The sequence below is a fragment of the Protopterus annectens genome, chromosome 14.part0, assembly GCF_019279795.1.
Source record: "Protopterus annectens isolate FY-2018-M chromosome 14.part0, PAN1.0, whole genome shotgun sequence".
NCBI lineage: Eukaryota > Metazoa > Chordata > Ceratodontiformes > Protopteridae > Protopterus > Protopterus annectens.
The window spans coordinates 810,017,023-810,041,460 of NC_056748.1; the positions used below are offsets into that span (position 1 = coordinate 810,017,023).

The following is a 24,438-nucleotide window of genomic DNA, read 5'->3' on the forward strand; positions in this document are numbered from 1 at the left end:
TCTGCAAAGCTATGGAAAGGATCATCATGGACCTCATAAATAAAGATATTGGGGACCTACAGACACTGGATCCTACCCAGTTCGGCTTGTTAAGGGCAGATCCTGCCTCTTAAACCTGGTTGATTTCTTTGAAACAGTCACCAAGGCCATTGACGAAGGGAAGGTGGTCCACACAGCCTACCTGGACCTCGCAAAAGCCTTCGATACAATACCCCACTCGGGCATTATAGATAAGCTCACTAGCTTAAATATAAACCCCTATGTCACTAGATGGATTGCAAACTGGCTCAAGGACAGAACCCACATGGTTAGAATTGCTGGAGCCATGTCAGACTCCAAACCAGTTACAAGTGGTGTCCCACAAGGCTCAGTCCTGGGACCTCTCTTGTTCGGTATATATTTCTCGAGGTACAGGCCAACATGGAAGGACTGTGGCTGACCAAGTTCGCAGATGACTGCAAACTGGGCACCATAATCGACTCTCCAGCCGACACAAGCATCCTCCAAAAGGGCCTCATATAAACAGACAACTGGTGCCAGAGCCATGGCCTCAAGCTAAATGCCAAAAAGTGTATAGTCATCCCCTTTGGCAAAAACAAAGTGCCCACAAATTACCACATAGGTGGTAATCCAGTAAGTACAGAAGAAGTAATTGGGGCCTGGGGACCCAAGTTGATAGCAATCTCTCATTTGACAACCACGTGGCCAAAGTGGTTAGAAAAACATTTTATATAGCCCACCTAATCATGAAGGGATTCACATCTAGATCAGGGGAGGTCATCGTGCCTCTTTACTCATCCATCATCAGGCCCATAATTGAGTACAATGCCCCTTTTGGGATGTACCTTACCAGACACCTGCAGCAACTGGAAAGACCCCAAAAGTACCTCACCAAGAGGATCAAAGGGCTCAAACAGATGCCATATGCTGCCCGGTTAAAGAAACTCCAGCTCTACACAGTGGCATACCGCCTGTTCAGAGGCGATCTGTGCCTGACGTATAAAGCCATGTCCAACCCGGAATTAATGGACATGCTGCACCTCAGAAAATGAAAATCCAAATCCCATCGAGCTACGCGCTCGAGAGACTTGAACCTCAGCACTGAAATAAATAGGACATGCTGGAGGGACAGATTCATAACCCAGAGGCTCCCTTCACTCTGGAATAAAATCCCAGTCCAGGTTAGGCAGAGTCCCTCATTGACTCTTTTCAAGAGGAATCTTGATGAGTGGATGGGAGATCGTAGGTTTACCCCGGGTATCACTTCTGTGTCACTGTTAGACAGAGGAACAGTATACTAACCTCGAAAAAGGGCATAGCAAAATAAATTTAAAATGGGTGGCGAAAGCCAAACACATTCTGGCTAGGCTTATAAATGCCCTAGGGTAGATAGCCTAGTATGAACCTATGAACCTATAAACAAGGCTGTCTGACAGACCCTGAAAAAGTCAGTTTTAGAGCCTTCAGGTTGCCTAAGAAGGTAATCAAATTATATTAAACAACTTTATGGAGGATTTGTTCAAATGCAGAAGACTGGGAGGATGAATAGTACTCCTTTTCTGGGGTAGAGCCATTTTGAGATTAGCAGAAAGTTCAGTGACACTTCTGCTCACCTTTTCTTGCTTTCTGGGATCACTGACCGTTGTCATGGTGGGTCAGTAAATGGGATGACCCTTACATAGGCACATTTAGAAAAGGATAAGGATGGTTTAAATGATGGTGATGATGGCAGGCCTAGTAAACTTAACATGCAGTACAGCCTCTAATAAACAAAACAAGGAAGATACGACAAAATTCAGTCAAAAATAAATTTAGTTAAATACATCACCAATTAGTGTATAACTGTGGTGGTGGTGCTGCGGTAGCGTTGTCGTCTCACAGTTAGACGTTGCCCGTTTGATTCTCAGAGCGTCGTCTGTGTAGCAACATGCGTGAATGGGCGTTCCTTTGTTGAAGGTTGTGCATTAGGCCCGGCAAGCCAGTAAGTAAAAAATCTACTGCCAATCATTAGCGGACCGGAGTTCCGCTGTGGCGACCCCTAACCGGGAAAAGCCGAAAGACACAAACAAACATCACCAATTAGTGTCTTGGTTGTTGCCTTTGAAAATTATCTAATAAGACCAACACTATGGGGAGATGAGGATTAATTTCATATAGAAAGGGAACTAGTCGCGGGGGCACTCATGACAGAAGGGATTAAAAAATGTTGTTCTTGTTGTTCTTCTTTGGGCTTTTCCTGGTTAGGGGTCGCCACAGCGGAAGTCCAGTCCGCTAATGATTGGCAGTAGATTTTTATGGTGCCGAGGTGCCAGCTCAACTCCCAACCTTCAGCAAAGGCACGCCCATTTACACATGTCTTTCGACTGCGGGGAGGACATGCAGACTCCACACAGAAGGCGCTCCGGCCGAGAATTGAATAGGAGAACGTATTGCTGTGAGGCGACAACTCTACCGCTGCACCACAGTGGCTTACAGAAAAGATTAGAGAATAATGTTGGAAAAAGAAATAGCATACACTACTGTATCTGCACACATGATGGTTGTGCAGTGCCTGCCTGATGAGAAGGGGTGTCTAGTAGCCTGGGAATTTTTTTGGTTGAACAGTCCTAGTGTCTGGGATAAAGTTCTAGGGGTTACCAAAGTTGGACCTCTTCTTATCTGATGTTATTTTCTAATCTGTGCCACCCTCTGTGCATCACTGTAGTACTGTAATCTGTATGCAGGCCCCAAACTATCCCTTCAGCATGCTAAAGTCGTTATGCTTTGCAGACACTTTGTGAAACTAGATGTGTAACAGATTGTTGACTGTATCAGTCAGTCTTGGAAATCTGCCTACAGCAGCTTTTTTTTAGTGTGCAGTTTTGTGTAACTGAATGCCTTAAGCTCAACAGTGGTCTTTTTAATGTGTTCACTTAACTGTTTCACTGTAGTAAAAAACTTAAATCAATTTGCGCACTTTTAATATTTCTCTGTTGTTATTTTCCAATTTTTATAGAATTAGACTAAATGTGGTCAGACTATGTAATATATCAGCAGCAAAATTGCAGCTGTGACAACCGATTTCCAAGTTACAGTAACTTCAGCTTGGGCAGTTGATATTAAGGTGATACAAATGGTTGTGATTTTACCTGCCCAGCACGAACAGTCCTAACATTTCCATTTTGTATGCTTTTTTATACTAATGTTTGCAGTATGGTATTTGTGCATGAGCATTGTGATTTTATGTATCAGATCCCTTAACAAACACATTTTGACTGTCTTAAACATGTTTTGACTGTTTCAGATGTCTTTTTTTTGTGGTAACTTGTTATGGTATTGGTACTTAATATTTGAAGTACTAGAGATGTAATGAAAATGCGCATTTAAAATTCTTCATTAGTTTCTGTGGAGAGTGTTCCTGTTAAACTTCTAATAACAAACCTTTGCATGCCCAAGCATGATGGCATGGTGTATTATTACTTTTTCTAAAACTGAGTTCACTCTTCGAATCAGAAATTCTTTATAATGTGCAATTATATCCAAGTCAGTTCATGTAGGATTAATATTGGATGTAAAAAGTGGCCCCGCCAGGCACTGTGCAAGTTCTGTGTTGGTAAAAGTTTTTTTCTATATGTAACTTTTTTTTTTTTTTTTAGGAAGGGGATATAACAGATGTTGATGAAGAACTGGCTGCTATTTTGAAATATTCAAGATTTGCAGATGATTTTATGATGCGACCACAGGGAGGGAAGCAGACTGGAGGATGCTGTCCTAATCAGCCTAAAGTGAGTGAATGGGTACTGAAAATAAGTCACATTACTTATTCGAAAATACTAAACTCATCTAGTAGCTTGGTAAATGTTTCTTTTCTTCTAAGAAATTACTGGTCTATTTCCAAAGACTGGAGTAATATGCTTTTACAGAAAAGGGGTATGTCTGTGTGGGGAAGTATGAGTGTGTGCATGTACGCGCTCGTGTGCTACTTTTGAACACTTGTCTGACAACTTCTTCTGATTGACATATTGCAGCAACGCTTTCCAAAATTCAGTTCTGCTGCTTGGCTGCAGCAGGAATACTTACTTTGTTCTGCTGATTCTTCTCCTGATGTACCTAAAAAGAAGAAACAACATTCTAAAAGAGCCTGTGCTGCAAATGTGGGCTGAGACAGTGCCTCAGCTGTTAGTGGGTTGAATTAGTAGTGGCCAACCATTGTTCCTCGGACCACTCACTTGTGTTATTTTTTCTGTCTGTGTGCTCTGGGGAAAAGTGCTTGGTGTCTGACAGGATTTACTTTGTATCATTTATGCTTTTACAGAAAAAGTGACTGTGTGGGGAAATGTAAGGGTGTATGTGCTGCTTGTGAACTGACGTTTTGCAATTACCTTTACCCCAACCCCGCCCCCAGCACTGCAACAATGTAGTAAAGAGCCCTTGGCAAGCCATCTGTTGTTCCTCAGACCAATCATTTGCTTCCCCAGGTTTCTCTGGTATGACCTTTTCAGCCACCATGGAGTAGGATTCAGCCATGCCCTCTTCTGCTGTTCCAGTGTCCATTTCAGGCATGTGAGAACCATCTTCTTTGGGTCTGAGAGACAATTCAGGAAATTATTCTCAGGGTTACCACAGAAAGGGACCTCAACTGCGCTGAAGTGGCATCGCCTAGTTGGTCTTCTTCCAGTGTGTTACCTGCAAAGAAAAAAAAAAAGTAGACATTGTACATCTGAAAACACAGGGTCTGCTTGAAAAGATGATTTTCTTGTCTTAGCTAGGCAGTTATTACAGGCTGTTAATCCTGGTGCTTAAAAATCATTCCCTCCTCCTTTGGAGGAACTCTGAGTATTTCCAGAATGAATGAGGTGTATTTATGGGAACAGGTAGATGTTCTTCCAGAACCGAGGAGATATTATGGTATTTTACAATAGCTATACATTGTTCTGTACTCATCCCCCTATTTTTCTAGCCTTGAAGGATGCACTTAAAGAAAAACTCCACCTTCTCCTACAGTTTAACTCATCTCCTAGGTTGCTTTTCTCCCTCCAGTATGATTACAGTACTATGTAGGTACCCGAAACCTGCTTGTACTTTATAAAACTTTCATTTCCTCACTTTGGAATCAAAGGAAGGGAAATCACCCACTTTGTTTAAACTTAACATCTCACATAAGTTGCAGAGAAATTTGTCTACACCTGTATGAAATACCACAGACAGAGAAATTTGTAGTCCGGTACTACTGGCACTCGTACACAGGTAATTAAAGACAAACCCACCTCCATAGGTATCACAAGGGATACGAAACTAAGAGTAATGCTACTCAACGCCAGAAGCCTAAACCTCAAAATGCACGCACTTGAAACTCTCCTTAGCATGGAGAACATCGATATCTATGCAGTAACAGAAACCTGGTTCAAGGCTCAAGAGAGCACCCCAGCACTACCAGGTTATACCTCATACCATTCTTTTCTGCCCCAAAACTCGGACCGAACCACAAAAGGAGGGGGGGGGGGGAGTATCAATATTCGTCAAAGATACCCACACCTTCAGGTTGGTGGCACAGCACAAAGCATCAGAGACTATCCATGTGCAACTAACAGTGGGTAAAACTGCCTTCTAGTTTATAGCCTGCTACAGACCACCCTCCCAAACCCAGGAACCCCACTCGGCCTTCCTGAGAACACTGGAAAATATGAAGGTCTCTCCAAACACCATTATATTGGGTGACTTCAACTACCCAAACATAGACTGGGAGCATTACTCTAGCTCCAACACTCTAGCCCAAAGGTTCCTAGAATTTATAAACTCAAATGCTATGGAACAACTTGTTACCACTCCCACAAGAGGGGAAACATACTGGACCTGATCATCACCAACATGGGGACTCTATGCTCCAGACCAGAAGTGTATCCCTCACTGGTAAGATCAGACCATAAACTAATCTCACTGGATATTCACATCCCAACCCCAACCCCTGCCCAGAAAACCACAGTGAAAAACTTCTCTAAAGCAAATTTCACACTCCTCAAAACCGAGTGGAAAATATGGCCCAGACCGCAGAATCCTTTATAAACGCATTCTATGAACACCTTCAGGAATGCATGGATCATGCAATCCCAAATAAAACCAAGACCCAATCCTCCAAAGGCAGACGTCCTGTCTGGTGGACCCCAGCCATAAACAAACTGTACAATAGAAGGAGGAAGCTACTACATGATGGAGCAAAATCCCAAAAAGGGAAGGCATCTCTGATCAGTATTAGCAAAAAACTACGGGCACTCATAAAATTGTCTAAGGCCAGCTTCGAGAGAAAAATTGCACAGGACACTAAGGATAATCACAAGGCTTTCTTTAGTTATGTTAGGAACCTGGGTGGGAATTCCCAGATATGCTCAGAATTAGTCCAAAATGACAGAAAATACACCGAACTCACAGACATTGCCAACATCCTAGCTGACAGGTTCAGCGCAAACTTCTCCCCCCCCCCACCAAAAGGGCAAATATCTATCCCAGCAGAGTGCTGCGCCCCTGACATCTCAGATGCTCAGGTAAGAGCTGCCCTCTCCAAAGCAAAAAACACAGCATCAGTGGGACCAGATGGTGTCCCAGGCTGTGTCCTACATGAACTCCAAGAAGAGCTAAACCCAAACCTAAAACTATTGTTCAATCTCAGCCTTACTACAGGATATGTACCCAAAGAGTGGTATACGGCAACAGTGGTCCCTCTCCACAAAGGTGGTGCCTCAACGGATCCTGGAAACTATCGCCCCATAAGCCTGACTAGCTTGGTCTGCAAAGCTATGGAAAGGATTGTCATGGACCTCATAAATAAAGATATTGGGGACCTACAGACACTGGATCCTACCCAGTTCGGCTTTGTTAAGGGCAGATCCTGCCTCTTAAACCTGGTCGATTTCTTTGAAACAGTCACCAAGGCCATTGATGAGGGGAAGGTGGTCCACACAGCCTACCTGGACCTGCAAAGCCTTCGATACAATACCCCACTCTGGCATTATAGATAAGCTCACCAGCTTAAATATAAACCCCTATGTCACTAGATGGGTTGCAAACTGGCTCAAGGACAGAACCCACATAGTTAGAATTGCTGGAGCCATGTCAGACTCCAAACCAGTTACAAGTGGGGTCCCACAAGGCTCAGTCCTGGGACCTCTCTTGTTCGGTATATATTTCTCGGAGGTACAGGCCAACACGGAAGGACTGTGGCTGACCAAGTTCACAGATGACTGCAAACTGGGCGCCATAATAGACTCTCCAGCCAACACAAGCATCCTCCAAAAGGATCTCATAGAAACAGACAACTGGTGCCAGAGCCATGGCCTCAAGCTAAACGCCAAAAAGTGTATAGTCATTCCCTTTGGTAAAAACAAAGTGCCCACAAATTACCACGTAGGTGGTAATCCATTAAGTACAGAACTAGTAATTAGGGACCTGGGGACCCAAGTTGATAGCAATCTCTCATTTGACAACCACGTGGCCAAAGTGGTTAGAAAAACATTTTATATAGCCCATCTAATCATGAAGGGATTCACATCTAGATCAGGGGAGGTCATCGTGCCTCTTTACTCATCAGGCCCATAATTGAGTACAATGCCCCTTTTGGGATGTACCTTACCAGACACCTGCAGCAACTGGAAAGACCCCAAAGGTACCTCACCAAGAGGATCAAAGGGCTCAAACAGATGCCATATGCTGCCCGGTTAAAGAAACTCCAGCTCTACTCAGTGGCATACTGCCTGCTCAGAGGCGATCTTTGCCTGATGTATAAAGCCATGTCCAACCCAGAATTAATGGACATGCTGCACCTCAGAAAATCCAAATCCCATCGAGCTACACGCTCGAGAGACTTGAACCTCAGCACTGAAATAAATAGGACATGCTGAAGGGACAGATTCATAACCCAGAGGCTCCCTTCACTCTGGAATAAAATCCCAGTCCAGGTTAGACAGAGTCCCTCATTGACTCTCTTCAAGAGGAATCTTGATGAGTGGATGGGAAATCATAGGTTTACCCTGGGTATCACTTCTGTGTCACTGTTAGACAGAGGCATAGCAAAATTAATTTAAAATGGGTGGCGAAAGCCAAACACACTCTGGCTATGTCAGGAGCTCAGGCTGCTGTAAACAAGACAGAGGTGTGAAACTGTTTTCCATTGTCTTTATTGCAGAGAGGAAGAGAACTTACATTGATTTATAGCTGCTTCCAATGTAGCCATGCCTTTTATAGCAAAACAGAGCAATTGGATCAGTCAGTGGTTCAAAGGCAATTGTCAGCTCTTTTGATAAATTTACATAAGCAGCATCACAGTATTGAAATGCTAAGCTTTAAACTTTAAATGCTTGGGGTTTTTACTTCTTTACATTTTAAGGTGACTTGAATGCAGTATCAAAGATGTCTGTGACATTTAGAGAAAAACAGAAAATATTTTTCTTGTAATTCTTGTGAAGTATCAACACATTTACCAAAGTGTAGGGGGAGGCGTGGTCATTTCATATTGAACTACAAAAATATACTTTGAACAAAGGCCTACAATTTAGCAAATGCTTTGGTTGCAGCTGTAATTCCTTTATATACTGTAAAACAACCCCTGGCAGACACAAATGCAAGGTAACCAACAGTCCCAGTTTTTCCCGGACAGTCCTGGTTTGGAAGTCTCTTTCCTGGAATCCCAAACATTGTCTTTGGGACACAGAAATGTCCCAGTTTAGACCGCTCAGTCTGAATGGTGATCTGGCTTCCTGGGGCAGCCAGTCACACTGCTTTCCCATCCTGAGCAGCTCTGGGGACTTTGTGATTTTTTTGGGGATGTCATTGGGTATGGGGTAAGGTCAATGCCTTCACTCTTGCAGGAGCCTTCCATGCTCTGCCACTATTCGTCAGTCACTCCTCCAGGACTTCTGTCATGGGGTGCTCTGCCTGATCCCACTCACTCAGGCAGGAGCTTTCAAGGCCCCGCACCCATCTGCCCAGTGCACCCTTACTGACTTCTGATATAGCTGACCCCTTCAGGCCTCTCCTTTCGACCTGGCCAAGAGACCTTCCCCAGCCATGGCCCCCTCCATGTTGGGGGACTCCTCCACCTCCACATCTCCTGCAGGCTGCCAAATCATGTCGGATCGCTCATTCCCTCTTACTTTCTCAGGGGAGCTTCCCTCTGATCCCAGCCGCCCCTCCGGAGCTCACCTCGGCCACTAAGGGGCAGATACGCTTTCATGAAGGCTTCAGAGTCCCCCTGCTTTTCCATCCAGAGCAGTTCTGTGAACTTTTGAGATCTTTCATGGATGCCATTGGTTATGGGGTGAAGTTGGATGCCTTCACCCTGACAGGAGTTCTCCAGGCCCCTCTGCCATTTGCCCTGGTGCTTCCTCAAGGATTCCCATAATGGGGAGCTCTGCCTGATCCCTTTCACCTAGGCAGGAGCTCTCCAGGCCCTGCTGCTGTCTGCCGGTTGCTCCCTTAAGGACTTCTATTGTGGGGAGCTCTGCCTGACCCCCCCTTACCCAGCCCTGACACTATCTGCCTATCTACCCCTTCCAGACTTCCTTCTCAGAGGGGGCATGGTCCATACCCCCCTCACCCAGGTGGGAGCTGTCCTGTCCCAATCATTTGCCACCTCTCTCTCCCTTCCAGACTTCCATCAAGATGGACCCCCCTCCAGGCTTAAACGTCTACCCAGGAGAGAGCTCTTTTCCAGGTTTACATATCTCCTGACTGCTGCGAAATCATGCAGTGTTGCATGTGCTCTTGGAGCCTCTCAGGGGATCTTCCCAGCCTCATGGAACTCTGCTGGGCCACAAAGCCTCAGACAGTCTCTCATCCGGACTTCTGTGACACTGCTTCTCCCCTTTGCCTTGCACCTAGGGCTTTCAAACTCGCAGGGGAGATAGTCCTGCCCCCCCCCCATATCTGTGCATTTTGCAGCACACCTCAGTCTCTCTCCCCCATGGTGCCAGGCATAGACAAATGTGCATCGCTACAAGCCTCCTGGCATGTGGCCTCTTGCCTCCTGGGTGGTGCCGTTCACAGAGTGGCATCCCCACAGTGCTGGGCGAAGGACGGGAGGCCAACCTGCTGGTCCCAGTGTGAGATGAAATGGCAGCTCTATCTCCATTCCCATGGGAGCTGGCAGAATGAGACTGCAGACATGACTTCTCTGGGCGGCCCTCAAGTGTCCCAGTTTAGGTCCTGTAACAAAATGGTCACCTTGCACAAATGAGGGCCAGAAATAAAAGAAGCAGTCTTTGTCTAGCATGACTCATACAAAGCAGACTTGAAATGGATTGTGGGAAAGAGAAAGGCTTGAAAAAAATAAGATCACTATATGTCAAGCCACATTGGTAGTCATTTTACAGAAACATACGAAAATTCTGTAAAAAGAAATCAGACTAACTCTGATGTGTTAAAATTGATCAAAAAACAGATAGTCAAAAAATATTTTTTTTAGTTCCAAGGTGGTGTTTTCCTTTAATGTTGTTGTTGTTGTGTCTTTCGGCTTTTTCCTGGTTAGGGGTCGCCACAATGGAACTCCAGTCTGCTAATGATTGGCAGTAGATTTTTACGTGCCGAGTTGCCGGCCCTGATGCACAACCTTCAACGAAGGTACGCCCATTCACGCATGTCTCCACACAGAAGACACTCTAACTGAGAATTGAACAGGACAACATCTTACTGTGAGGCGACAATGCTACCGCAGCACCACCATGCTGCCTGTAATAATCCTGACTCAACTTTCAAGTCCCAACAAAGGTAGATTGTACAAAGTACCTCAAACTAACATTTTTTTTTTGTTTTCTTTAGTCAGATCCAGCTGCTGTCTTTATCCCTTTACCAGTTGGAAACAGACTGTTTGATACCAGTCCTTCATCTGTGGGCAAGGAAGGCAAAGCACTGGGCAGATTTGGTAAGAAAATTTTCTCTTTTTCTACTTCAGCTTACATAATTCTTAACTATCAGGCTGATATGTGGAAGTTTATTCTGTTTTGCACAGATACTTTGAGGGAATACTCTGTCTCACTCCCTTTAGAGGGTAGCTCCCTTCTGAATCCTTGTGTTTCTAACTTTTCTCACATATCTAAATATACTTTGAATAATGAATATAATAGTATAGATACAGTGTCTAGGGACACTGCTACTGCTACAGTTTTGAGGAGATATGTCAGAGTATGTAATCAAAAGTTTGCTGATGAGGTAAAGTCTGAAATATTAAATTCTGCTTTAGATAAGGATGTTTTACAGGGCCTTTCTGCTGCTTAGGTCCTCTTAACAGTTTGATAACAAGCAGCCTGTAAATGGCTCATCTCTCAGCCCCCCTGCTTGTAAATGTTTCATCTCCCAAAACCCTGCTTACACTTACCAAAGGTATCAGAACTTAACTCTTGTCAGACATTTGAGATGTATGGCTAGGCTTAAAGAGGCCCCTGTGATCATTAGCTTAGTACACACCCGTGACCCTATGAAAGAGGAGTATTTCAAGCCCTCCCTTTAAAAAATCTCCCAAAGTCTCTTTTCCTTTTAAAAAGGAAAACAACCTGTCCTTGCCAACCCAAGAAAAAATGGTGCAAACAAGGTATGAATGAGAGGAACAACAAGAAACAAGAATCCTTTCCAAAAAAAGGATAGTCTAATGCTTCAGAGTGACTATCCCAGCATTCTGCCCCCACCCCTTTTCCCCATCTCTCCACATGTGTTCCAGAAACTGGCTTTTTATATTCTCCTTGGAAACAGATTGTTTCACTCTTGGGTGCTAAAAGTGGTTCAGGAGGGCTACATTTGGCACTGGATACAAATACCTCATTTTAGGACTATTCTTCCCCACCCCCGGAATCTAACATATTTTTTCTGAGCTTCTTCAATATTTACTTTACCCAGTGAGCCGTAGAACCAGTGCCTTTAGTTCAGAGGCGCAAAGGCGTCTTTTCTAGAATATTTCTGGTTCCAAAGAACAAGCTGTCATGGAAACCAGTTCTAGATTTTTCATTTTTCAATCTGTATGTGAACGTGCCAAAATTCAAAATGCTGACCATTCATTCTCTGTTTCTTCCTATTCCTCCTCTGAGTGTTATGGTAATATTAAATCTAAAGGATAAAATTATGGAGCTTTTCTCCCCAGGACTCCATTGAAAACAGGTTCTTCTTGGCCCAGTAGACCATCCTGTTAAACCAACTGAAATTAAAATAAATAAAAAAGGATGTTACCATCGGATTCCTATTACAAGAACGAAAGTTCACTACTTCAAACTTGTAATAGGAAGCCTCACTTCTGCGAAAGTTCACTTTAACGAAAGTGAACTTTTGCGTAAGTGCACTTCACCGAAAACACCGCAGCACAGTGGAGGACATAAAAAAAACAAGCTGTGTCCTTCACTATGGTGCTATAGTCACAGATCTTAGGATTAGGGCACGGGTTAGGGTAAGGGGATAGTTAGTAAAGCTATCCCCTTACCCTAACCCGTGCCTTAACCCTAAGGTTCGTGACAATCACACCATAGTGGAGGACATTGCTATGTTCTTCACTGCGCTGCAGTTGTCACGGACCTTAGGGTTAGGGCACGGGTCATGGTAAGGGGATAGCCCTACGGGCTATCCCCTTACTATGACCCGTGCCCTAAGGTCCGTGAGTACTGCACGGAAGTTCAGTACAACACCCGTTCGTTGTACTGAACTTCGCATAAGTGCACTTTCAATGAAGTGCACTTTCGCTGCAGTGAACATTCGATGCACTATTTCGAATTAGTGAAAATTCGATCTAGTGTATGGAACCGGTTACCATCACATTCCTGTAGCCACTAGCTTCAAGAAATTTGTTAGATTCTCAATGTCTAGGATGCTTTATCAGTTCTCAGCATTATCTACAGCTGCAAGGATGTTTACAAAGTGTCTAGCTCCAGTGATAGCTCATTGCAGACTGCATAGCATTCATATAGATTTCCTTATTTAAACTACTTACTTCTCTGTGCAGTCTGTCTTCCTAGCTATCAAGAGTCCTTATCATGGGTTACATCTCTTCTTACAGTTTAATTTCTCCAAGACTTTTGGGTTTCTGATACTATGATGTGAATCCCTAAGTCAAAGTTTGATTAAAGTTCATGGAATTAGTATTGTTTTGCAGTACCCACAATGTGCCCAGAATTGAGTGCTTCTGCAATTCATACAGAGCTACATGTGTAGGTAATATATCTAAATGCAACTGTAATTTTTTTTATGAGACCCATTGTTCCTACTACGGTTGGAACTATTTGGGTATCTTTCTTCCACATTGCCCTTGTTTCTGCCTCAAATCCTGGTAATTTATGACTTTGTGTCTCTCTGTACGTAAAACACTGCAATCAGTGGGTGTGGTCATTTCAGTGATCAATGCTACTTTTATCTTCCTTTCATGGACTACTATGTCTGGTTTTCTATTTTTTGAACTGTTGGTAATGAGTGATCCCATGTGATATAATCATTTTCTGCAGTGCTTTGTGGCTCATGTTTCCAATGCTTCTCTGCTACTTCTATATTATAATGTTTGCACAATCTCCAATGCAACAGCCTTGCCACATTATTATTATGTCTTTCAGTATACAGTCCTTCTGCCATTAGTGTGTCATACCCAGCAACAAGATGTGTGACTTTCCCAGTTCTGTTTTACAAAACCTGCATTTGTATGTTTCTCCACTATGTTCAATGGACTTTGTAAACCAAAGTGTGTGTAGTCTACTATCCTGGGTCACCAGTACTAACCTTTTGTTTGTTGGTTTAAGTTCAACTGTCCTTAACCACTCCTGAGTTTGATCTTGATCGACGTGAGGTTGTTCTAGGAGTTTTCTTGCAACTGTATTTATGCATTTTCCACATTTCTTGCCTTTGCATCTGATGCCTTCACCTTGTAGTCTTTTTATTTATTTTTTTGGCACATTCAGTTGCTGCCTGATTTTTATCTACTTCTGGTTTGATTTCCATTCCTGCTTGACACCAATATGCTTCTGCTAAACTAAGCAGGGAAGAAATCTTGGACTTGTTCTACTCATGTTTTAAAACTTTCACTATCTGATGTCTGATGAAGTAGCTTTGGCTATGAAAGCGCTCACCATTGTTTGTCTCTTCATTGTGGCTTAAACTTGGAATTTTTATCTTTTATCTGCCTTGGTCTGGTGCCTCCTATTTTTTCTTCATTTGTTGCTGATAGTATTTTGGGAGACCAGTTTGCCTGCACCACATTGTTTTTTCTCCTGGAAAAGTTTCACTATGTTTGGATCTTGTGAGGTCCGCAGATATGTATGCAGTCTTACAGTTACACATCTATACATATAATCATTTTCGAGGAGGCCCATACCTCCTTCAGAATGGGGGATATATAATCTTGGTATACACTAATTTTTATGAATCATTTTTCTTGTTTTCCTGTCCAACTGATCCAGTACCTTTTGGGACCAGTCAGTCAGCCCAAAACTGCCAGTTAGAACAGGAAGAACAGATTGGTTTATCGCTTGGACTTTGTTCCTAGATATCAGGGCTGTTTTCAGTATTCATTTTAGTCTTCTAAGTATGCCTTACTAAGTTTTATTTGCATTTCTTCATGTTTTATTGTTGATCCTGCATGAATTCCCAACGACTTATACACACTTTCTCTCTTGCTCAAGTCCCTTTATATCACATTCCTGTCCCAAGACTGATATTTTCTTGGTGCTGCAGCTTTCCTGCTTTAAAGGTTGCATTTACACATTTATCATCAAGACCAAATGACATTCCTATATCATCCGAGAAAGTTTTGACCACTTGCAGTTGTGCTGTCACTTCCTGATTTGCTGAACTAAGAGTTTTAAATCATCCACAAAAGGATGAGAAGTGTTTACACTTTGTTGTTTTCTGGGAGCCAAATTGTAGTCATGACTGTATCTGTTAATTAGACTGCTTAATGGGTTAAGGGCAAGACAAAAGAGCAGCGGTGACAGAGTCACCCTGGAGTATCCCCCTTTGAATTTTTATCTCTGAGATAATAATTTATTTGTCCTTTATCATGACTCAGCTGCAGAGTGGTTTGTTACTGTTTCATGGTCCCTGTAATGTAATCGATCAATTTAGGGAGTATCTTAAAAATTTGTGAGCACTCTTTCAACCATGAATCTGGAATGCTCCCAAATGCTTTTTTGTAGTCTGTCCATGCCATACTTGGATTCTTCCCCTTTTTAAAATTCTCCAGTATGACTTTAACAACAAATAATCCTTTGTTCCATATGACATTATTTTGTTACCTTTTTGTTCTATTGCCATGATTGAGTTTTCTTCTAAATGACTAAAAACCTCTGTTGGCATCATTTCCTGTATATAATTTAAACAGTTCTACTTTCAAACCTTGAAATACCGAATTTCAGTATCTTGAGACCAGAATGTTGAAAGTTGGCTTCAACGTAAGTTGAAAATCCCAAGTCCCAGAATATTGAACTGGTGTTGGTAGTTAGGCAGTTTCGTAGTTATTTGTGTGCTGCCATTGTTGATGTTGTGCAGGGAAACAGTGTGGCAGATGTGTAGTTCAGAACAGTGAGTATGTTGGTAAAGTATGTAGGTATACAGAATTTTAAGCAGAGAAGTTAGTTTTCTTTTTTGTAGGGTAGGTCTGTAATGTGATGTTTTAGTGTATTTGTTTTGTGTGGACAGGGAGAAAACCTTACAGGTCGTTGTTTTCAAATATGTTTGTTGGTTCTTACCCTTATCTCAGAGTTGATATATTTAATTAGCAGGGTGTGTGGGGGGTTGCCCCCTGCTTAAACATATAGTAGTGTTAAGTGTTTTGACTTTGTTTTTGTGTTTTATGTTTTATGTTGGGTCTTTACTTGTGGTCCTTTATTTTCGATATTTTGAACATTGGTGTTGTAATTGTTTTATGCAAGTTTGTGATTCTTGAGATACTGAAATTTGGTGTTTCTGTATTTTGAGATTTGAAAGTAGAAGCAGTTCATCAGAAGGCAAGTATTGGCCTATAGTTTTTAGGATATCTTGCAGGTTCACACTTGGAGTATTGTTTTTCCTGTTACCTAGGTTGGCGTCTAATTCTTCTTGGGATCTTAACTTTGTGCTGGAAAAGTTAACTGTCTCCTGTTGAACTAGCTCATCAGGCATTACATGGAGATCTGTAGTGCTTATTGCGGTGACATCTGCAAGAAAGGTATCCGAGTTGCAAGCTCTCATGGTGGGTAAAAACCCTATGTGGTCTTCCATAGATATAAGTCTCTTTAAGAACAAATCCCTCATTAATGCCCAAAGTTCTTTTGAGTTTAATTTGAATCAAGCCATCAAATCCAGACCCACAGAACCAAGGGACAAATGATACTGCATACCCTGGATGTGCATAGGCAACTCGGGTACTATCCTAACAGAAGCAAGTCTTTTAGAAAAACAGATCAGCTGCTTACTTCTCATAATGAGAAAAAGAAAAGAGAATCCATGTCAAAACAAACTTTTTAGTTGGTTGTCCTTAGCTATTGTCTTTTGTTATACCCACCATGGTAAGTCTGTTTCAGGCAGTAATAAGACACATTCTGCTGCAGTCTTGGCGTCTTCAGTGACATACTGGAAAGGGGTGAACTCTAGAAACATACTAGAGGCAGTCCTCTCTACATACCTTTACAAAGCATTGTTATAAACTGGATTCCTTTTTCACGTCCAAGACCATTTCTCAGGGGTTACTTGATCCTCATCCTTCCCCCTTCCTGCTTTGGATGGGCTTTAGTAATCCACCTATATAGCCAAAAGGCTAAACAGCAGTGAGAATGATGAACATAGTATAGTTGTCCAAGTTGCACTTACATAAGAATAGATACTTGAATTAATTCTTCACTGCTACAGTAGCTGCACCCACCCACCATCCCCTTCTTTTATATATAGCTACTTCTTGGGATATAAAGTTTTGTTTGCTGCTATATCTTTAGAGGTTCAAGATGAGTGAGCTTTTTCTCTCTTTACGGACAAGAAACTCCTAAAGATTTCTTCACTCTAACTATTGATTTCCCTCCTTTGGCTGACCAGCCAGCAGTCAGTGAAGATGTGGGAGGGAAGCAGATTTTTGTGAAGCTGGCCAGTTGTTGTGTCCTGACAAGATGCAACCCATATAGCCTAAAGGCTGCTGCAGCAGTGAGGAATTCAAACAGCTACTTTTATGGTAAGTGCAGCTTGCACCAGTTTACTGATTTGCTTGTAGGTTTTTGTATATAGTACTGCCACAGTACTTCTATAATAGTATCAGGATGAACAAATAAGAGCAGCAAAAATAAAGAATAACAAACAAAGCACAGATTTTAGGCAGGTACTGACTAATGCAGGATTTTGCATGTGGAATGAATTCACTAACAAGGAAATAGTGCCTTTTGCTTCCAGATGGGTATGTTCATTAGTGGTAGTCATGTAACGTCACAAGATGGATTGTTAGTAGAGAAGGTGAGCTGAGCAAACGAGGTATCCATGAGCATATCAAAAAGATTTATCAAGGGAAATATTCAAGGGAATTTTATAAGTGTATAGATTTTACCCAACCAAAAGTATCAAATGAGGCACTGCAGATTTTATATATATATATATATATATATATATATATATATATATATATATATATATATATATGAATTTGACATTATTATAGATTGTATTATTGTCACCAGGAGTGTTTAGCTTTGTAAACCTCTGAACAAATGCTTGCTGACTTGGAGCTATCATGTAAAATGCAGAAAAGAGAGCCCCTTGTGTCCAGTTGACAGAAGTTGGATGTGGTTTTAGTTGTTCCTTAGGACAAGAATGCTCCTGTTAAACTAAATACTAGCAGTAATAATAGCAGTCTTCAGTCCGATGATTAATGTTGTTTTACACAAGTCTAATCAACAGACTGCATTAATGTAATTTATCAATTAACAAGGTAATTGAACTTGTCCTTCTTGGACCATTTTCAGCCATGATCCAGTCTACTAGAGTAAGAGTAAATACAATATATATGCATCAGTATTAAAAGACTGTGAAAGACAAATGTTGAACAAAATGAATAAAAATAATTATAAAACAACTTCCAAAAAAATAAAACACATTTTAATCAATAAGCACTTTGTCTCAAAGATACTTCATTAGACTTACAAAACATAAAAACAATCACATTTAAATTCTTAATCGTCACATGACATAATTAATGTCGCAGCTTCCTTCTTTTCAAATACATGTTAACATTTTCTTTAGGTTCATAAGTTAGTACTACGCTAACTGCCCTTGCGAGCCATTTTAAGCCTAGCCACTTATCCCTCGTGAGACTCAAACCCTGCACCTTATGTTTGTAAGGCAAACACCTTAACCATCAGGCCACCCTCCTTTGTCATTCAAACCTGGAGGGTTGCAAGCATCCAACTTAAGTTGCCAACAATATTCCCTCCAGTCTAATTCATCCTTTGTATCAAACTTATTTTTTACTTCAGTTATTAAAAACGTAAAACCTTGCTTTCACTCACATACTATGTAATGTTTTGGCAGGGCATTTTTATTGTCTTTGACTTGTATCCCATGCAGATACTCATCCTGTAATGTACATCTTTGGTGGTTCTTCCTATGTAATATGCCTCTCATGAGCTGCAGCATGCTAAGTAAACTACGGACTTTGATTTGCAAGTCAAAAGGTGAAGTACCCCTATCTTAAAGTCTGGAATATTAATATTAGTTGCATCTGTTATGAGATATTGACAGTATTTAAAATTACAACATTTCAGCATTCCTTATGTGTTCGCACTTGATCATCTGTACAGTCACATTGTGGCTTCTACTGGGTTAATGCATTTTTGCCTGGCTCTGGTGTAATTTTATTTGGATGATTTTAAATAAAAGTACTTTGTAAACTTTTTACTAAACCACGTCCCAACTAAATTTAGTAAATCTTTCAGTGACATCACTATAGGAATAAAATGAAGTGGGTCCAGTGACTTTAATGGATGCATTTCCATGCATGCATGGTGGGTGCACCCATTAAACTATACTAACGCACCTCACACTTTCCCTGCAGTGATGTCACTGGGTTAAAAGTTTTTCTATTTATCATCAGTGACATGTCTGTAGAGAAAGTGGGATTTTTAAAAGTGTTGTTTCCAGAAAACTGCTGCTGGTAATGTTCACCAGTGTAGAAAAACTGTTATTATACCATGATGATTGGCCAGCGTACGAGTTATACTAATGGAAAAGGTCCGGACGCCGACTTTTCCATTAGTATAACTTCGCTTTTTAGGTCCGCTCGTTAAATGGGTTTAACATAGCGAGACAGTTGTAAAACAAGCAACGGACATCTCCGCTGCTTATTTTGTACTGTCTCGCCATGTTAAACCCATTTAACAGAGAAAGCAAGATCTCCGCTGCTTTTTTTTTTTTATATGTTAAAATGAGTTTATGATAGCGAGATAGTTGCCAAAATAAACATAAGCACTGGACCGCTTATTATTTATATTGTCTCTGTATTATGTTGTTAAATAAATTTAAACATATAAAAAAGCCGTTGCTTTTTTGTGTTTTATATATTAAATATAGGTTTAACATGGCGGACGGTTACAAACGGAGATCTTGCTTTCTGATGCCAGACATCTGCGGAGGGCAAGGTAAACAGGCATTATGCCATTATTTAAGAAAAGTAATAGTTTCTTTTCTTAAATAATGTCATAGAGATAATAGCATTTCCATCTTGGGGTGGTAAATAATTTACCCTTTCGGCTTTTGGTCACCAAACCACGCCTCGGACAAACCCCACCAAACCTTGGGGTAAGTCAGCAACCCAGGAATGTTATAATCGATACTTCATGTATCATGTCAGTCATTGAAAAGGTAAACAGAGAAATGTGGCCAAATTACTTTAACTTTCATCTGAGGCCTCTTTGAGACAAAATAGCTTAATGGTTTTATTTGTTGTTTTTAGAAGAAGTTGTTTTATTATTACAGTATATATATACAGACAGTTTGACTCCAGTTAACTGTCATGTTTCTGGGAAATGGGAGAAAACTGAAGAACCTAGACAAAGCCCATGCAGACATGGAGAGAACATACAAAACTCCATACAGACATTGACTAGATTCCTGAATTGAAACCTGGACCTGTGACAGAAAGCTTGCCACAAAGCCATCATGCCAGTTGTCATAGGTATGGTACAAACTTTGCAGTGACCTACACGATCTGTTAGTAGCAGCAAGAGAGTTTTGCATGAGGATTTTTATGTTATTTTTATATGATCATCTAAGTTAGGGGTACAGGGCAACAAAGGTCCATTTTTAAATCACTGCTTTTTTATGGGTAATACAGAACAAGAATAATAAGGGTAAATGTGCATTGAATTAAAGGAAAATTGCAGTTATGTAGACAGTCAAGATTAGAGAACAGTTTTGCAGGTTGTCTAGCATTTTAAGTGAAGAACCATCATTTGAGTATGTGGTTTAGGAGAGCAGTATATAATCCTTAACAGATTACTTTACAAGTGGTTTCTGTGTTAAAGGAAAGGGTTTGGGTCTAACATTCTTTGAAAAGAAGAGCCTTTCTATGGAAAGTCTTCCTGAGTAGTAGATTTGCAGAATGTTGGTCTTTAATTCTGTTTGTTTTGTGCATTCTCGTAGGAGCATAAGGTTAGTTTTTGAGAAACTGTTAGTAAGGCTTAGGAATGCTAGCCAGTCATGAAAAAAGAGCAGGTTGTAGGAAAGGTTATTGGAAATATTTTAGTGACTTGATGTAGACGACTAAAAATCTAAGCCATCAGTGTTGGCCAGATACTTGTGAGATGGCAGATTGTAGCAGTACTGTTTAAGAACAGATGGAGCAGCATTGGGGCAAGCACTGAGCCTTCGCAGAACTCCTAGTAGTTGTGAGCAGGGTATGTAGTTAAGTTATAAGATACTCCTGTATGCCTACCAAGTAAATATTGATGAAAACATTGAGAAAAATGCTTGTAGTTGGTCTTTGCATAGCTGACAAGCTTTCGGAGGATGTTAAACTATTCCTGTCTACATCACTCCCTGTGTTCCTCTTACAGCCTTCATCCTTTTGCCAGCAGAATAAAATCCACTGAATGATTTACAGAGGAGAGTACCTTTGGATTTATTTCACGTAACAGCTGAAATTGCTGTTTACTGAACTCCTGCGCATATTGTCTTATATGTTCTCCCCCAAACCCATAAGTCTGTCAGAAATCCATCTGGATGCTCTATTGTGTTTGGTAGTAATAGGTGTCCATCCTGTGTTGCTACTCTGCTAGATTGTTTTTGGTCTTGAGGCCCATCCTGCATGAAAAAAAACCTGTAGATTTGTTAGAAAAGGTGAGGGAAGTCATTTGGTAGTCGAGACTATTTTTAAGCTGTTGTAGATATGGCTAGTTGAAATACCCCTTCCAGCATTATCAATGGATGTATGCTGCTTTAATGCTAGGGTAGAGCCTGTGTCCAGTTTTATTTTAAGTTTAGTTCATTTCTGCATAGCACAAATTTTTTATACAATAAGGGGTTTTGCAGTTGACAGCTAAAGTATTTTTTTTTTTGGGGGGGGGAGTTTGCCCCCAACTACATGGATATTTATATGGATTTTAAGGTAAAAGCATTTGTGCTCCTACTGATTTTGATAAAGGAATGCATTGTTTAGTACTAGCTATTCCAATGATTGTTTGGGTATATAAAGAGATGACCCCAAAAAATTGAGGAATTTATAGCAGCTTTGATTAGTAAACATGTAGGCTTGAAATTCACGACAGAGAGATGTTTAGATTTTAATAATTTGTTGGATGTCATTGTAGCTGGTAGAGTCAGCCATGTTCATGAGATTAAGCTTCACAAAAAACTCACAGAGGTCAGTACCATTTTTCATGCAACCGATCATCACCCATCCCTCCTTGATTCATTGGCATACCGTAATTTGTACAGAGCTCATATTATCACCACCTATGTTTCAAAATTTGACCAGGATCTTTGTTGTATGTTTTGGATAGGGGCTATAGAGGCAACATCTTCATAGATGCCTTACCAAGTTGACCAACAATTCATTTTCCATTGGAAATTCCACTGTAAAGGTATAAAATTTATCCATACGTTAAGAATTTACATGCAGCTATAATAAAAATGGGATGGCATGTTTTACTACTACTTTGCCAGTAGGACTGAGTTTTTGTGGTGTATTTCATTTGGTGGGCACATGAAGCTTCCAAATGATATAGTGGTAAGACAAGGAAGAAATTACAAGTTCATGTATTAAAACATTTTGGGGATGCTTTGAGATAAAATGTTGTTAATCCTGTTGTGTCACATTGGTTACGTGTACTGGGGGTAGTAATATAAACTTTGTTAGTGATCTGGCAAATCCCAAGTTACATCGCGAGCATGAAACTTGAAGAATTTCTTATTTTAGAAGTTTTCATTTTATGCAAGGGTATAAATAGAGACCATGAAGTAAAAAAGGACTCATAAATGACAATTGAAGTAAAAGTTTTAATAATAAAAAAGTGTAAGCAGTTTCCCACTCATATGCACTTCATCAGACAATTATTGCACAAATTAAAACTATTATATCATATGATCACAGTTAATCACTCAAACTACATTGTTGCAGTACAACTTTTAAATAAAGTCATTCAAGACTGGTGAAACCATAGCTTGTAATTTTAAAGTCCAGTCAAGTTCTACCTTCCCTGTAGTACTGAGAATGTCCCCACCATGCAAACTTGCAATGCTAAAAACTTAAAAGTATGATGGACACCAGCTGTCTAGAAATGTTTAGCTAAAACATTAGTAAGTTCCTGATGTTCTTTGTGTTTCACTGTTGCAGTCATCACATTTGGGTTATCCCTGACAGGGTATCCCTTGGCCAGCCCGAATAACAGAGGGTTAGTATTTCTGCATCGGTTGCTGTCGCTTCAGGACTGGCGTCAGGTCATCAGTAGTATAAAGTAAGGCAGCCGACGCCATTACATCAGTCTTTCTTACTGTGGGGCCCGAAGTAGAAGCAGTTCGCATAAGTGCCGGTCGGCCTCTACCTTAGTTTTGTCTGCCGAATTGAAGTTGATGTTTTCTAAAGCTAAATACCCCATTGGGGATCCTTTTTTCTTGCACTATCCAATGTCAGAAAAAGTTAATAATTGTCTCGCCTGTGGAAAGCAAATACCACACCGAGACTTTCATTCTTACTGTGTTACTTGTTTAGGCCCGGACCACGATGTCCCCTGTTGTCGCTTCTGTGCTTTGTTCAATGATAGAACTCTGTCATCAGGCCCTTATTGTAGCTAGTTATTTCACTTACAGTCCTCGAATACCGAAATGGCTTCAGTAAGTCATCTGACAGCAGATCTTCCGAAAAAACGTAAAGATAAAGACAGAGACAGACCACACGGGTCCAAACCTACCAACGACGCTTCCATTAAGCTAGTCGTCAGTTCTCTGGTTCTCAGTGAGGTGCTTTCGCAGCCCCTGATGCCCGCTTCTGTGGATTTGCAGGCCGCTACTGAGACCCTTTCGGAGACCAGTATGCCGCAAAACTCTTCGACTAAGGATCCTGCAGTCGTCTCTACCTTGGATGGATCTGGAGCTGCTGAGCAGGCACCGGCTTCCAAGGAAGTCCTTCGCACTACCGATACTCGACACAACCTGAAGTCTTCTTTTGCAACTACTGTTCTTTCAGAAACAACCGAGCTTCTTAGGCCCAGGGTACGAATGAAACCCAAGAAACCGACGACCAATCACAGGCACCTGCTTCCTTGCCTCAATCTCAAATGCTTAAAATGGTGAAAGACCTTATCATGCTGATCAGGGGAAGCCAAGCTACCTCCTCCAAAAGGAAAAGAGATCTGTCCCCTGTAGTTTTGTCTGAACAAGAGTCTGATGACTCTGATGCATCTGAATATGAAGACATGCAACCCCTCTCTACTTATGATGATTCTGATACAGAGGATTACATCCCTTCAGCCTCTCCGCCAGAGGATTTTTCCTTTGGGGAAACCCTTCATACCTTAAGGGAGCATTTCCAATGGGAGAGTGAAACTACCCTCAGTCTAAAAAGAGATTCAGGGAATTCTTAGATCTTCCACAGCACAGACCCTTGACCATCCCCCCAGTCCTGGATGCTGTGGAAGATGTTTTCCTGGAATCCAGCTTGACTCCTGACACCCTCCCTCCTGCACCCAGAAAACCAGATAGGTACTATAGAGTCTCTGACTCGCACAAATTTATTTTTTAAAATTCTACTGCTGATCCTGAGGCCTAAAGGGATTATAGCAACCTCTAAGAATCCCACCCCCTCAGATAGGGATTCCCAAGCACTAGACAAATGGGGTAAAAAAGTATACACCTTGGCTACTCTTGCTATCAGGGCACTAAATTGTCAGTTCCATATGCTAAAATTTCAGCAACATACCCTGGAACTCCTCAAACAAAAAATGTCTTCCTTTCCTGCTTGGGCAGAATCTAAAGAATTACAAGAGTTAATGCAGTCTGCAAGTC

At 41.3% G+C, this 24,438-nt stretch overlaps 1 protein-coding gene across 2 annotated transcripts in view; it reads left to right on the top strand.

The window, feature by feature from the left end:
* Positions 1-24,438, top strand: part of AS3MT (arsenite methyltransferase) — a gene marked incomplete at its 5' end in the record, with an annotated part of 471,486 nt that overhangs the window by 374,802 nt on the left and 72,246 nt on the right. For both annotated transcript variants that reach the window (XM_044056556.1, XM_044056557.1), the window contains 1 exon segment: positions 3,636-3,764. In XM_044056556.1, the coding sequence (XP_043912491.1) occupies positions 3,636-3,764 (129 nt within the window).